Source organism: Eleutherodactylus coqui, chromosome 4, assembly GCF_035609145.1.
Source record: "Eleutherodactylus coqui strain aEleCoq1 chromosome 4, aEleCoq1.hap1, whole genome shotgun sequence".
Classification (NCBI taxonomy): domain Eukaryota; kingdom Metazoa; phylum Chordata; class Amphibia; order Anura; family Eleutherodactylidae; genus Eleutherodactylus; species Eleutherodactylus coqui.
In genome coordinates, this window is record NC_089840.1 from 112,282,508 (window position 1) to 112,298,893 (window position 16,386).

The 16,386-nt window shown below is 42.8% G+C and overlaps 1 protein-coding gene across 1 annotated transcript in view; it reads left to right on the forward strand.

Moving 5' to 3' along the window:
- Nucleotides 1–13,342, forward strand: part of SIRT2 (sirtuin 2) — a 36,794-nt gene extending 23,452 nt beyond the window's left edge. Inside the window, exon 16 of the mRNA XM_066600008.1 lies at nucleotides 9,083–13,342. Within this exon, the coding sequence (XP_066456105.1) occupies nucleotides 9,083–9,211 (129 nt within the window). The 3' untranslated portion in view covers nucleotides 9,212–13,342. The remainder of the gene's footprint in view (nucleotides 1–9,082) is intronic.
- The last annotated feature ends 3,044 nt before the right edge of the window (nucleotides 13,343–16,386 follow it).

The window sequence follows — 16,386 nt, forward strand, 5'->3', positions numbered from 1 at the left end:
TGTCCCACTAAAACAACTTACCTGATTAGTGCCGGTGTGACCTCTAATACCTGCAGTGATCACTAGAATGGGGGGCCCAAGTCTCCCTGTATGGATGGAGCGGCGTTTATTTGCATACAGTGTCACGTGACTGACAGAGATGGCTGATCACAAGCTCTGAATGTAGGTCACAAACGTAATGTAAGTAGAGCCTTCATGCATCTACCACACCACAGAAGATCAATATCCCTATAAAGATGGAGAGTGTCTGCTAATGTCATTACTATTAAATGTCGATTTCTATTTTCTGAAGATTTTCTTTCATCGGGCTGCGACATTTTTTTTAAATTTGTGTATTAAACCGTTCACATGATCTATACATAGTTAAAATATATATATATAGACTAGCTGATATACCCGGCTTCACCCGAGTTAATTTGGTACTGGTGTTTATCTGGTGTTCATACGGAAAATCTTATGAAGTCGTGGTTACTTTAGAGATACCGAGGAAAAACATATGTTCACCATTTTGCATAATTCTCTGCGTTACCCAGGAAACACCACGTGGAGGTAACCATGTGACGTTTACTTTATATAAAATGACATCAGGAAGTGAGAGAATTAGATTACGTACATAAAATTTGGACACTAATTCTTTTGCGCATAGAATTGAATAATCAAGTTGAGACCCATTAACTTTTCCTATTTATGACATAATCAATGCTCGTGCCAAATTTCCCGTTTCTATGACATCGGAAAGTGAAAAAACTACATTCCGCACGTAAAATTTGGACGCTAATTCTTTTGCGCTAGAATTGAATAATCGAGTTGGGACCTATGAACTTTTCCTATTTATGACATAATCAATGCTCGTGCCAAATTTCACGTTTCTATGACACCGGAAAGTGAGAAAATTAGATTCCGTACGTAAAATTTTGGATGCTAATTCTTTTGCGCATAGAATTAAATAATCGAGTTGGGACACATTAACTTGTCCTATTTATGACATAATCAATGCTCCTGCCAAATTTCATGTTTCTATTACATTGGGAAGTGAGATAATTAGATTCCGTACGTAAAATTTGGACGCTAATTCTTTTGCGCATAGAATTGAATAATCGTGTTGGGACCCATTAACTTTTCCTACTTATGACATAATCAATGCTCGGGCCAAATTTTAAGTTTCTATGACATTGGAAAGTGACAGATTTAGATTACATACGTAAAATTTCGACGCCAATTCTTTTGCGCTAGAATTGAATAATCGAGTTGGGACCCAATTACTTTTCCTATTTTGGAGATAATCTATGCGTGTGCCAAATTCATGTTTCTACGACATCGGGAAGTTGGAGAACTTTTGACGAGTCAGTCAGTCAGTCAGTCAGTGAGGGCTTTCAGCTTTATATATATATAGATTTATTTATTTACAATATGCACACACACAGGGGTGGGCAAAAATATTTAAACACCATACGAAATGCATGTCTTAAAGGGGTTGTCCTGCGCCGAAACGGGTTTTTTTTTTTTTTCAATAGCCCCCCCGTTCGGCGCGAGACAAACCCGATGCATGTGTTGAAAAAAAAAACCGGATAGTACTTACCCGAATCCCCGCGCTCCGGTGACTTCTTACTTACCTTGCGAAGATGGCCGCCGGGATCTTCACCCTCGGTGGACCGCAGGTCTTCTGTGCGGTCCATTGCCGATTCCAGCCTCCTGATTGGCTGGAATCGGCACACGTGACGGGGCGGAGCTACGAGGAGTAGCTCTCCAGCACGAGCAGCCCCATTCAACACGGAGAAGACCGGACTGCGCAAGCGCGTCTAATCGGGCGATTAGATGCTGAAAATTAGGCGGCACCATGGAGACGGGGACGCTAGCAACGGAGCAGGTAAGTGAATAACTTCTGTATGGCTCATATTTAATGCACGATGTATATTACAAAGTACATTAATATGGCCATACAGAAGTGTATACCCCAACTTTGTTTCGCGGGACAACCCCTTTAAGTTACATGGGATTATAAATCATATTTCAATAAGACATGTAGAGACCGATTTTAAGTCGCAGTAGTATGTCACAGATGATGCCGGGCGGAAGTGAACATCTGCCTGAGCAACAAGGTTCCATTGGTCAGGGGTTTGAGCCAATCAGTTGCTGTTACCAGCTGGCTCCCAAAAGCACCCAGAGCAGGGCAAGAGGTGAAGTAAACACAAATTTAGTGGGAAAGCTCTCAGCCAAGCTAGGATCAAACGGGCAGCTCAGTGCTAATGAATAAAGTTCCATGCATTTCGTATAATGTTTCCATATTTTTGTTCATTCCCTGTATATATACCTTTTGCACTTTTTTTCTAACATTCCTGTGTACATTCATCCCAATATTGTAGCCTGCATGTGCCAGATTTTGAACATACGTACAACTGAGAGACTGACAATTGGGTGTCGCTCTTGTCAAGATGAGGGGTACACAAATCCATATATGCTGTATAAGGTCTGATTTATATTTACAGTGCACTTAAAACACAAGAAAGCCATGTGATCGACCGCATATTATACATGACCCCATAAACAAGTGGGCATTGGAGTTGCATTATAGCAGGGTAGCTGTGTATGTATAATCAGTAGATTAAGTACTAATGCTGGGAGAAAGGAACTCTGATATAATTACTGAAATAGTTTGCCTTTTATGCAGAAAAAGGAAGAAAATTAGAGGATTTCACATTAGCTTTGTGGAACATTGTGGTTACTTTTGTAAAGAGTGATCACTGGAAGCTAATCTGGTTATGGTGGACTGCGTGTCATAGTGTAACTGACTTTTACGTTGTTCAGTTCTACCAATGGAAATGTATCTGCAACTTCCTAAGAAATGTGGTAATTTGGCAACATTTCCCTCTTATTCTTGAGATGATGCATTAATTAATAAAGAGTAGGAGGAGTCTGATTGTACTAGACCTTCCCAGTGTACTTTCTGTTACTTTTTTAATATACATTAAGTATTCCTGAATAATTTTCTTACTATACTGTATAAGGGTTCAGAGCTCTGTTTGCTTCATGTGATGCTTTGAAATATCCTTTTTACAGAGGTAAGAAAAAAAAGGCTTGGCAGTCACCACTAGAGGGAGCAATCCGTAAACACCTGTATAAAAATGAACTGGGAAAAAACACAGTCCCATAAAGTAAACTGTACATACACACTAGAGACAAAAGTATGCTGACAGACTTCATAATTATTCAGCGCAGGTGCTTCCGACGCTCTTTGCAAACAGGTATATAAACAGCCCTGCAATCTCCACAGATAAGCAGTAGCAGTATGGGTCGTACTGAAGAACTGTCCTAGTACCTATTTTCACAGCATTGCCTTAGTATCTGCCCCAGTGATCTGTAAGTTCTGTTGTGAAGTTGAAGCGTTTAGTAGTAACAACAGCTCAGCCACAGAGCGGTATACTGAGCAAATGTGCAGAACAGGGCAACCAAGTGCTCAAGTGTGTGATGCATAAAAATCATCTACATTAGGCCGGTTTCACATCTGCGTTGGAACCTTGGGACAGAAGTTCCATAGCAGATCCAGCTTAAAATACTGGAAAATCCATCCAAACTTCCACGTGACCAGCGCTGCTGTGGGAGGAGCCATTCTGGAGTTTGGTAGAAAGTACTATATACTGTATAAGCACCAACACAAAGACCCACCTACTGAGCCAGACAGCAGCTATCAGGACCTGTGTTCATGTCTTTGTCATGTGATCAGTCACATGTGTGGGTGGAGTCAGCGATCACATAACCAGGGGCTGATCAGTGTATACAGGAGTCTGCAGTGGTGGTTACAGTCCATGCTGGATGAGCTGAAGGGATCAGGATATAGCAGAGCTGTGTGTATTATGTGTAGGCATCAGGATGGATGTAGTAGAGCTGTGTGTGTGATGTGTGGGGATCAGGTTAGATGTAGTAGAGCTGTGTGTGATGTGTGGGGGATCAGGATGGATGTAGTATAGTTGTGTGTGTGATGTGTGGGGATCAGGATGGATGTAGTATAGTTGTATGTGTGCTGTCTGGGGATCAGGATGGATGTAGTAGAGCTGGGTGTGTGATGTGTGGGGGATCAGGATGGATGTAGTAGAACTGTGTGCGGGATCAGGATGGATGTAGTAGAGCTGTGTGTGTGATGTGTGGAGGATCAGGATGGATGGAGTAGAGCTGTGTGTATGATGTGTGGGCATCAGACTGGATAGAGTAGAGCTGTGTGTGTGATGTGTGGGGATCAGGATGGACAGAGTAGAGCTGTGTGTGTGATGTGTGGGGTATCAGGATGGATGTAGCGGAGCTGTGTGTGTGTGTCTGGGGATTAGGATGGATGGAGTAGAGCTGTGTGTGTGTGATGTCTGGGGATCAGGATGGATGGAGTAGATGTTACCATGCAGGGCAGCGCAGGGTCCCGCGGTCAGCGCGCGCCACCCCAGCGTCGGCTCCGGCGTCCTGAAGCCCTGACGTCGGGGCTCTCCCGACGACGTGAACGGCTGGTGTGCAGCGGCGTGGGCGTGTCCACCCGCACTCCTCCATCTCTCTTGTGCAGTAGTGGGGGAGCTGGCTCCTCCCACTCTCCGCCCCAGGGCAGAGTGTTTCATTTATAAGGCGGGCAGTGACCTGAGCTCACTGCCAGTTATTGGTTCTGTTAGCCACTAGTCAGTTCTGCCTGTCTCTGTCAGTCAGTCAGTACTAGTTGCTAGTCAGTCTCTTTCTAGTGTGCCTTTTACTCAGTCTGTTCTGGTTCTGTCTGCTACTAGCTAGTCTGTCTGCAGCTACCCTCAGCGAGCCCTAGTTTGCCAGTCAGTTTCCTTCAGCCTGCCTGTAGCTTTGGTTGTTCTGTTGGTCTTTTCCATCTGCCTCTCTGTCGGCACTCTGTCCCCCCATCAGTTAGTTTCCCTTGTCAGTCGCCAGGTCCCTAGCCAGCACAGCGACCGTCGTCCAGTTGTCTGCCTGGGATTAGCCAGGGCCGAGGCAAGTAGGCAGGGACAGTGGGGTGCGGGAAGTTCAGGGCACCCCACCTGGCGCTCGGGGGGTCAGAGTGCTGTAACAGTAGAGCTGTGTTTGGGGGGAATCAGGATGGATGTAGCACAGCTGTGTATAATGTCTAGGGATCAGGAAGGATGTGCCATGTAGCAGAGTTGTGTGGTGCATTGCGCCACCAGAAGCACTGGTACTATAATGTCCTAATAATTACTAGTGTTAATACTAGCATACTAAGACATTTTGGGCAATTGTTTGCTTCCATGTTCCTGCATGACCATTTGAAGATTTTGGTTGCAGGAACTTAAGGGGCTGGATAAGCCCTGACCTGAACCTCATCAAACAGCTTTAGGATAAATTGAAGACCAAATGTGAGCCGAATCATCTCATCCCAACATTAGTGCCTGACCTCACATATGCTCTTTTGACTAAATGGGCACAAATTTTAATAGACACACTCCAAAATGGTGTGGAAAGCCTCCCTAGAAGAATGGAGTCTGTTATAGTTACTAAAGGGACCCAACTCCAAAATAACGCCGCATGGTTTCTTAATGAGATGTCCAAAATGCTCATACAGGTGTGATGGGCAGGGGTCCAAATTCTTGTGTAACTGTTCTAATATTCCTCAAACACATTAGGAAATCTGCTTACCACCGATAACACAAGTGTCGTCCTTTTTGCATTATATCCAGCTAAAAAGACTGACGGATGGAAACCTTGTGAAATAGAGAACAAAGAGGTCTCCACTGCACACATTAAATCCTATGGTTCCATCCTGGTTTCTGTCTGTGTCGTACTTGACATAAAAGATGGAATCTCGGGACTGAACCAGAGCTGCATAAGGAACCGCTATGTGAAAGTTATCCTTACTCTTCTGTGCTTCAGTCGCACTTCATTAGAAGTGATGGTCCATGTATTGTCTGCTGTACGTCTGCTCTGAGCAATGCCATAGATGGAGTCAACTGTAGTTTGACACAACCGGCTGACCTCTGGGTGAGACAGTTGTGTTGAAGTTATGCACCTTAAAGGTGTACCACCATAGACTTTTACCACCTATCTATAGGTGATAAAAGTCTGATTGGTGGGGTTCTCACCACTGAGACCAACGCTGATCCCAATAGGTCATGTGTCCCCCTCTCCTAATCACTGTGGACTAACTGCATTTTCAATGGGACAGCTAGGGATAAAGTGCTTGTACTCTGCTACATTGGCCCTATTGAAATGAATGGAGCAATGCTGTGCATGTATGACCACCACACCATTCAGTGTCCTCCTCACTGCAGGTGGGTGCAGTGAGCCCGCAGTGAAGAGAAAAGGCAGACCCCGTCCCCCCATTGATCAGACTTTTATTACCTATCCTATGGATTCACTGTTTGGCTTCCTACCGCTGACCCTACCCCCTTCCCAACCCCATAACCCACTTTCCTTGGAGTAGCTGAGTTTCTGGATACAACATGACCACACATAGTTCTATCTGGCCTTGATAGAACCCGCTGGAGTGGGAATCACATAGATGGTGTGGCAGAGGAGACGAGCTGTAGCTCAGCTGTATATGTTACATTTTTGATATGTACTGGATGAGATGAGAATGATAAAAACTGTATATAGATTGGTAAATGTGGGTTTCTAGATTAGATTACACGATATAATTAACTTTTCACCACGTGTGCTAAACTAGTCCTGTGAATCAGATGTGTGACTTTGTAATCGGAAGTACACTACTAGATGGACCTACAGTATCTAAAATTTGTCGGCTGTTTGGCTCCAGTCTAACTTGCTGATACTAGAGCATTGGCCTGTGCAAATCACCAATACTGCGGCATATATATGCTGCTGATGTTTTGGAAGAACCGATAATCTGGAACCTCAGCAGTCTCATGATGCCAGAAGATCAACATTTTGCCGTAATCTACATTTTGTGCCCCCATCCCATTAATGAATATTCAATGATTCACTTATAGCCTATTTATATAATGCATATTTTGGTTACTATTGTCCCTTTACCAATGCCTTTCATAGGACCACATTTCTATAGTTACTTAGAAAAAAAACTAACGTCCATTAGGCTGCTTTTAGACGGAATGATATCGTTCAAATGAGCGAACGTGAACGATAATCGTTCAGTCTAAACGGGAGCCCACGACCGAACAAGAATCATTCCCTTCTCACTCGTCATTCATTTTATGCAGGCATAAAAATCATCGTTGGCTTGTTCACTAATCGTTCCATTTAAACAGCAGTCGTTCAGTCTTTCACATTCGCTAATGTGAAAGACTGAACAATTCTCGTTCAATGAGTCAACAATGAATTTGCATGTCTAAACAGGCTGCAGGAGAGCGGACCAGTTAGTGGTGACGTCACCGGCTCATGCAAATGAGAACCAGCTGGTCTAAAAGGAGCCTTAAGTGCAGCTGTTCTCAGATCAATTATAATTAGACTAGGATACTCTATTTTACTTTTTTTTTTTTTTGTTATAGCCTGAAGTTTTCCCTATACAAAAGTAACAGTCACTGGAAAAATCTCTTGGCTTTTGCCAAACCATAGGTATACCAAATGGCAACTTATCACGTGTTGCCTTCCACATCTGTAAACTCTCAACACACTGCTTACACACCTTGTGAGGGGCCCAAGACTTATTTTGATCACCAAATTTAACTTTGAAATATGCAAAATAGGCCTGCTTGACAAATGCAGGAATGGTGAAACTGCCACAGATATAGCAAAAGGAATCTGGCCTGTTTAGGCGCTTACGACAAGAAATAACGGTTGCAGACATGATCTGGAGGAAAGGAAGTATGTGTGTAAATACAAAAATAATGTATCTAATTCACTACATAGTGTCACACAGCGCCTCACCACCCTGTCGCACTTGTAACTGAGTAGCCTAGACAAATAACGACCTGTTGCCAAGGTCATCCTCCACCCCTCCCCACTCCAGGAAGGAAGGTTCACTCTCAGCCAATAGGAGAACACTAGTGCTCCACTCGAACCAGGCTTTAGTAAACGCGTTAAGTTAAAGAAAAAAACTTGACGTAATAGAAGAAAACTAACTGCATTTTATGAATCAGCACGCCTATTTTAGTCTAAATCACCTGAAAAACCAAAGTCAACAAAAACTTTGTTCAAAATGTTTCCCCGGCATCATACATCATTAAGTGCTAAAATGCTTAAAACCCTCAATGCCATTTGTCTATCATTAGACACACATCTGGTCCTTTTTTAAAATGCCATCATTGTCCCTGCCATTACTACCTGTTAGGTCAGGGCAGTTATAGTTTCCCTACTTAAACCGTAAAGAACACTTCCTTTTATTGATGTCTGAATCGCCTTTTTTTCCGCATGTGAAGAATGTCTCCTGGTCCTTTTGGCTCTTGGAAAGGATAAATCCTGTGCCAGTTCTTTATATTAGCCACACACATCTTTATACATGATGTTCAGATCCCATTGGCCAAGTTTGAGAAGTCTAGTCTTGTTTTTAATCATGCAATAAGTTCAGCTATCACGTGTATTAACCCTTTCCAATCCAATTTTCCTGCCACCCGCACACTGCTCAGCTCTTATTTATTTTGGGTAGGAAAGCACATTGTGGATTCCTTGGAATTACTCAACAGGAATACATAAAAATGACCCCTCATGATGATTTTACTAGCAATTTTTTGAAAATTAAATGCGTATTTCACATCGGGAAGATCATTAGTAATAATCCTGTAAATATATATATATTGATATAACGTACATTTATATAATAAGACTTATTCATTTCTAATTTCTCTAATGCTATCTGTCTGTCTATCTCTGTAATACAGTTCTATACAGAGCATCCTATAACTGCTTACAATGTGTGTAGCACGTTTCTAACACTATGCCGGACAGCTTTCCGATGTTGGAGCTGTCCTGCATAGTGTTAGAAACATGTGCCGGACCTTGCCCGACAGCGGAGATATGCAGGGAAATCTCAATGTCGGATGAGGTCTGATACTGGATTGGAAATGGTTAAAAAGGCAGTTCGTGTCACCAGTGAGAAGTGAATGATTGTGACAGTACATCCTTTCATCAGATATTGATTGCAATATTGAACTTCTTCTCTTATGCTCTTCTGTTTTAGGCCGAGCTGGAAGAAATGGTGAAGAAGGAACACGCAGCCATTGATGCAGCTACACAGGAGAGCTCCCCTAAAAAGACAGAAGAGAACTCGTCCCCCAAGAAAAAGCAGGATGATAAATCAGCGGAATAACCGCTTAATGTGACCTCTCTCATCTTCATTAATACACCTCTAACAGCTGCGGCCACAGTTCTGGCTCTTTATACCGGGTGCTACCTGGGAACTTTTACTAAGGATATTTTCTATAATTATGTCAAAAGTTAGATAAAAAGCCTTCTGCCCCCAATAACGTCTAAATCTCCAGATAGTGCCATTCAGTGCCACAGTAATTACTGCTGAATCATATGTTACCATACATTAGTAACTATATAGAAAGAAACCAGGTGGCCTATATGTAATGTCACTCAAGCAATCAAAATACTAACAACCACTTGTCTGTGAGTGAGTTACATGCTCCACCCTGATCACATGATGGTGACGTCATCACAGGTCCTTCATTCCTGTGCAGATTACAGGCAGACTACACCCCTACAAACCCCCGTAGCCTCAGTTGCTATGAAATACTAACAACCACCTATGCGTAAGTGAGTAACTATGTGAGTTACATGTGAAGATGCCACTGTCATGGGATCAGTCACCAGGGCTCTGAGCTCCGCCCCAATCATATGACGATGACATCATCTCAGGTTCTGTATGCACACGGCTGCTGTCCGCCTCTGCTGGTTTAGGACCTGTGACTAACTCCAATCCCTTTCACTATATTAGCTTAGTCCAAACATAATGAAGTGTGAAATGGCTTCCTAAATTGTCTTCGTAATTCCGGCCCCTGGTGGCCATGACATAAAGACAGATGTTCTGAGCCATGGTTGACTGAGCTGGGAATACCCTTCTAATTAGTACATTTGTAGTTAACATAGGTAATTCTATTTATTGACTGAGATATTGACGTATTTCTATTCCGATTCCATATTTTTAAGTGACTGTGGGAAGTGCAGCCATATCGGTTGTTGCTGTAAAGTTAGCTTCTCAGCGACTTTTGCAGAAATATCATTTAACAGCCTGTGCAATCAATGGCTGAGTGACTGTTTATTGCAACAGAGAGATCTCTGACAGTAAAACACAGAATTACCAAACTCCGGCTGATTTACTAATCTTGGTTTGGGTGGAAATCCTCTCTAACCCTGGGGAACTACACCTACTCAGACAGATGAAGATGATAACTTTTTTATTTTTCAAAAGTAGCTGTACAACAATTGGCGAAGATCTCAATGCAGTCTTGTTGTAATAAAAGAAATGAAATTAGTAGTGCTCTGGTGGCGCCAGTTCGAAAGTTTGATGGGGTGAATTTTCACCCAGGCTTGTATTCCAGGGTTAGATTATGATTACTTGCAGAAGGGAAATTACATTCTCATTTAAACCAATGTAACTCGTTTCTTATCTAGGTGGTATATGCCAAGGTTTATACATGTGTAGCAGTTGTACATTCTGTAAATGCCACCCATACATCTAGGAAAATGCAAGTGATTTTCCATTGTACTCCCAGTGCTTATAAAGCAGTACTAATGGTGCATGTACACATCATTTCTTCATCTTCCAAGATTATGTCATTAATTGCTGTTATTACTTACCAATTGTAATACACTGGGCTCTTTTCAGTAGCTAATCTTAAATGATATCACCTACTCTAGCACAGTTGGCTACAATACGAGATAACTGTGACAAACGGGAACTACATTGCAGAACAGAAACCATATTGTTCTTCGGAAAAAGTCCCTTATGTCTTTTCTTTTTTTTAGATTCGTTATATAATCTTTCAAGCTATTGAAGGGGCTGTCTAGTTGTAAGCACTGATGACCTATCATTAGAATAGCCCATCAGTACTATATTAGCAGGGGGCTGCTACCCAGTATCCCCACTGCTCAGCTGTTTGTCACGCTGGTGTGCAAATACACTAAACCAATTTTTGCAGGAAGCAGACAGCTCCGTTCTTACTATACTGCCCAGGTTTAGTATTACAGGCCAAAGTCCTATTCATTTCAATGGGAATTTTTGCCTGCAGTACCAAGCTTGGCCACTGCAGAATGAATGGCGCTGTCTGCTTTCTGCAGAAATCAACTCTGGCCTAGTGAACAGCTGATTAGTGGCAGTCTCGGGCAACAAACCCCTGCTGATGTACTACTGATAGTTTACAACTGGGCAATCCCTTTAACGTGTTAATTTCCTAAAATGCTGCAAATAATTACTTCCAGTGTCTTTTCAGAGAAGATCCATTCATCGTCTATAAACTGAGTTATAGGCATGATAGAGAAATGACTCAGGGCCGTTCTTCACGGAACAATTATCGGTCCGTTTTATTGGTGGATCGTACAAACGTCGTAAACACAGCCAAAGATCGAGCAACAAACGATAATTTGTTCACTTACTGTTAGTTGTTCGTTTTATGCAGCCATGAAAACCTAATGATCACCGGCCCATATAAACACGCAGTCATTCATCTGTAACGACGGATTGTTTATTGTGAATGGAGGCGACCGACCAGAAGAGATCTCCGGCACACTCAGCGGCTATGTCTGAAAGCACAGGAGCAATAATATTTGGGACGACTGTTATCCCGTGTGAAAGAACCCTTAGCATAGACTAATATATCACCTATGATTGGACATATCCCATTGGAAGGAGAATGAGAATACCCAGTTGTCAGGATAGTAATATATTTCCAGGAGGGATAATAGAGGAATGTCCTCTTGCAGAATTCTAAGACGTTGCTTCACAATTTTTTTTTTCCATGTGGAAGACAAGTATTTCCTAAAAGAGAGATGTCAGGAGAGCAGAGAGGTCCTCTTTACAATACATTGAATGTGTGGGGTGCAGTGCCTTTTATAGCTTTTAGTAGTGTGACTACCTGAGGATGGTTTCACGTGGCCGAGAAACTGGCGTAAGATTTGCGAAACATGCAAACTCATGCGACTATGAACCCCATGTCATCTACATAAACGATGCAGTGTGGGAAAAAATTGTGCCGTATCTTTGGACGTTCCGTGCCACGCCTCACCACTTGATTTCAATGGGACCATTAATGCATCACATGGCTCTTGCATGCTGTGTGATGTGCATGCGAGGTGTCCCACTGAAATCAATGGAAAACACTTCTGAACCTCTCTCACGCATGAGGATCGGAATTTCACAGTTGCACTATGAGGCATTTTTGCCTGAATATCGCCTCGTGTCTTCGGGTAAATCGCACGTTCATGAACGTTATATCCGGGCGAGATATCGCGATTATCTGTGTGTAGGTGGCCTAACTGTGAGGTTTTAAAAACAGGTTTCTATTTGATGCCTAGTTCAACTTTGATCGGCAATTCCCTGCAAAACTACTCCGCAGCCTCATCCCAGATTGCTTAGTGATGGCCTGCTTTGTTTTGGTGCCATAAGGGCCTTTTTAGACGGAACGTTTAAAGCGTTCAGTCTAAACGCAAGCCAATGATCGAACGACGAACGATGATTGTTCACTTTTCATTGGCTCATTCAATAATTCAGTTTGAAAACCGTTCATTCAGTCCCTTTCAGTCACTAATACAGTGAATGTGAATGACTGACCGATTTCTCATCTTAACGAGGGAACGATCCCCAATGACATCACTGACATCACTCGCTCATTTGCTTAAATGATAAATTGGCTTGTCTAAAAGGAGCCACAGCCAGAATACAGGTTGCCACCTACAACACATTTCCATAGATTGCAGGTTGTATTCTGGTAGACACTTTATAGAGTAATACTAGTTGATTTGGCTTCCTGGTTGCAGGTCAGCTTTTATTATTGGAGCTAGTAGAAGTCTGTTAGGTAATATGCAGCCCCCTATATACAAGTGAGGTAAGTCCTCCGTTGGTCACCAAGGTAGGACCTACATATCCTACTCCCTGATCTCATTGTATTAATGCTGATCGTTCTGTTATCTGGAATGCTTGTGGTTCTCAGAGTTTGTTTCGTAGTTTAGAAGTACATGACCAAATCTAGTCCTGAGCATTGGAGAGTTTGTATTCCTTCCCCACTACTTCTAATCATGTGTAAATGACTATTTTCGGTTTTCCGAAATTCCAGCCATGAGATCTTATACCTGTAAAGATATTTAACAGCTTTTCATGAAGTTATTTTGAATGATTAAGCGTCTGGTTTACCTTTCACAGCTCTGATTGTGTGGGGGGAGCTGATAGAAATGATGGAGTCGTTCCATTATTTGTTGGATTAAAAGAATTGAATCTTCATATTGTCTGTCATTATTCCACTGCTGTGAGGTGGGCGCCATTACTTGTCAGCCTCAGACTGAGGCCTTCAACGTATAGATGTCTACATTGGATCATTCATGTAGTTGATTGCTCATGGGCCGGTGTCACTCACTACACGCAATGCTTGCCCCAACCGGGCATTTCTGCATTTTTCATTATAAAGACACTGGTAAATTCACTATTCCATATCCACACCGTTTTGCTGCATATCCACACTTAAATCCATTCATTTCAGTGGGACTAACGAAAATAGGCAAGAATAGCGCTCAGCTATCTGCCCGCTGATATGAATGCAGCTGCTTTTATTGCAACGTTACAGAAGAAAATAGGTAGAAGGGATCCTAAACTCTGGGAAAGGGGTGGACATGGGTTACCCGTTATCGGGGTTGTCGGGGTCCCAATGGTTGGATCCTCACCTATCTATCAGTTTTCACAACTTGTAATTTTCTCCATTAACCGGGATACCCTTTTAACTGACAAGATACTGGCAGATTCCCCATTGCAAACCCACAGCGATTCTGCTGCAATTCCGCATCAAAATTAATTCATTTCAATGGGGCGGACAAAAATAGCCAAGAATAGCGCTCCGTTATCTGTTTGCCCTGTTGAAGTGCATGTAGCCATGGTAGCCATGCATGTGTGGCCTGTTTGCTTTCACTGCTACGTTACAGAAGGAAATAGGGAGAAGAGATTCTACAATGCAAAATAGGGGGACACAGGTTCCCTATTTTTCGGATCACGAGGGTCCTAAAGGTTGGATCTCCACCTATCTATCAGTTTTCACGACTTGAACTTTCCTCCCGGATACCCTTTTAACTGACAGGGGCACTCTATGTGCTGGGCAGGGGTAGACTGTGTGTTGGACTTCCATAGCAATTAGCTGTTTTGATCAACTGAGGAGCCTAATTAAAGCGGTTTTCTAGGACTAAATTATTCATGACTAGAGATGAGCGAACGTGCTCGGCCACGCCCCTTTTTTGCCCGAATACCGCGATTTTCGAGTACTTCCGTACTCGGGCGAAAAAATTCGGGGGTCGCCGTGGCGGCGCGGGGGGTTGCAGCGGGGAGTGGGGGGGAGAGAGAGAGAGGGCTCCCCCCTGTTCCCCGCTGCTACCCGCCACGGCGACCCCCGCCCCCCGGTGACCCCGAGTACTTTTCACCCGAGTAGTGAAGTACTCGAAAATCGCGGTATTCGGGCGAAAAAGGGGCGTGGCCGAGCACGTTCGCTCGTCTCTAGTCTATATATATAAAATTGAATGTATGTCTGTCTGCGTGCGTGCGTGCGTGCGTGCGTGTCTGCGTGCGTGTCTGTTTGTCCTTTATGCGCTACTACACCATTCATCCGATCGCCATGAAACTTTGGGAAGTTGTTAAGTACACTCCTGGGAAGATTATAGGCATAGTACAAATATCCTACGATAAATGGCGCGCGAGCTTCGTCGAAAGTTACGCCCCCCCCCCACGTAGATCGAATAAGTAAGCCACCTGCTATTGTGATGTCATCACTGATGTCATCAACATCGGACGCCCTTGAACATGCCCCAACATGTTCTATAAAGCTGCATTGTGATGTCATTAAGGCTGTCAGTTCTATGGCGACATGTAAAGAAATTGACTTTGAAAACCAATATGCGTGTTCAACTACAAAATGATGCATCCGCCGAACGCTTCGCAAAACAATTGCTGGATATTGGAAATGGGAAAATGCCTATCGACAGATCTACACAATGTATCACATTGCCAACAAACTTTGGAAAGATGACATCAACCAAAGACGAATTGATCCAAAAGGTGTTCCCAAATATTGCGCGGAATTACCAAAATCATCAGTGGCTCAGCGCATGTGCTATATTAGCAGCTACCAACAACGATGTCAATGCCATCAATTTCAGCATTCAAAACGGAATACCAGGCGAAGCGACAACATATAAGTCCATCGATACTGTGATGAATCAAGATGAAGCTGTCAATTACCCAATGGAATTCTTGAATTCACTCGATTTTCCAGGTATGCCACCGCATATTTTAACATTGAAAATAGGCGTGCCTATCATTCTTCTCCGAAACATCCATCCACCAGACTTTGCAACGGTACAAGACTTTCAGTGAAAAAGATGATGAACAATGTCACCGAAGCTACAATTCTGAATGGGAAATTCAAGGGGAAGATGTTCTGTTGCCACGGATTCCAATCATCCCAACAGATATGCCATTTGAATTCAAACGTTTACCGTTTCCGGTGCGACTCGCTTTTGCAATGACCATCAACAGAGCACAAGGACAATCGCTGCAAGTGTGTGGGCTAGATTTGGAGAGTCTTCGCAGCAACGCGCGACGGGTACGCTATTATGACACGTACAGCTTGGAACCACTAGAGCACGCCAGCCAATTACCATTGGAGTTGGAAGTGGGTAAACAAGTACTAGGATATCTTCCTAAGAAGCCACAGTAGCTGGATAAATTGGATGTTCCACCCAATGGCTATTTTATTCAGCCCGCAAGGGGGAAGCAGCGGCCTACAAAATCTCATTCAGGTAGGTAGGTTCAGTTCTTGGAGGTTGGGGAATGCTTATGGGCAAGGCCTTATGTCTCATCCCAACTCGATTATTCAATTCTAAGCGCAAAAGAATTAGCATCCAAATTTTATGTACGGAATTTAATTCTCTCATTTCCTGATGTCATAGATAGATAGATAGATAGATAGATAGATAGATAGATAGACTGTATGCAATAACCCTGATAGATAGATAGATAGATAGATAGATAGATAGATAGATAGATAGATAGATAGACTGTATGCAATAACCCTGATAGATAGATAGATAGATAGATAGATAGATAGATAGACTGTATGCAATAACCCAGATAGATAGATAGATAGATAGATAGATAGATAGACTGTATGCAATAACCCTGATAGATAGATAGATAGATAGATAGATAGATAGATAGATAGTATGCAATAACCCTGATAGATAAATAGATAGATAGATAGATAGATAGATAGATAGATAGATAGATAG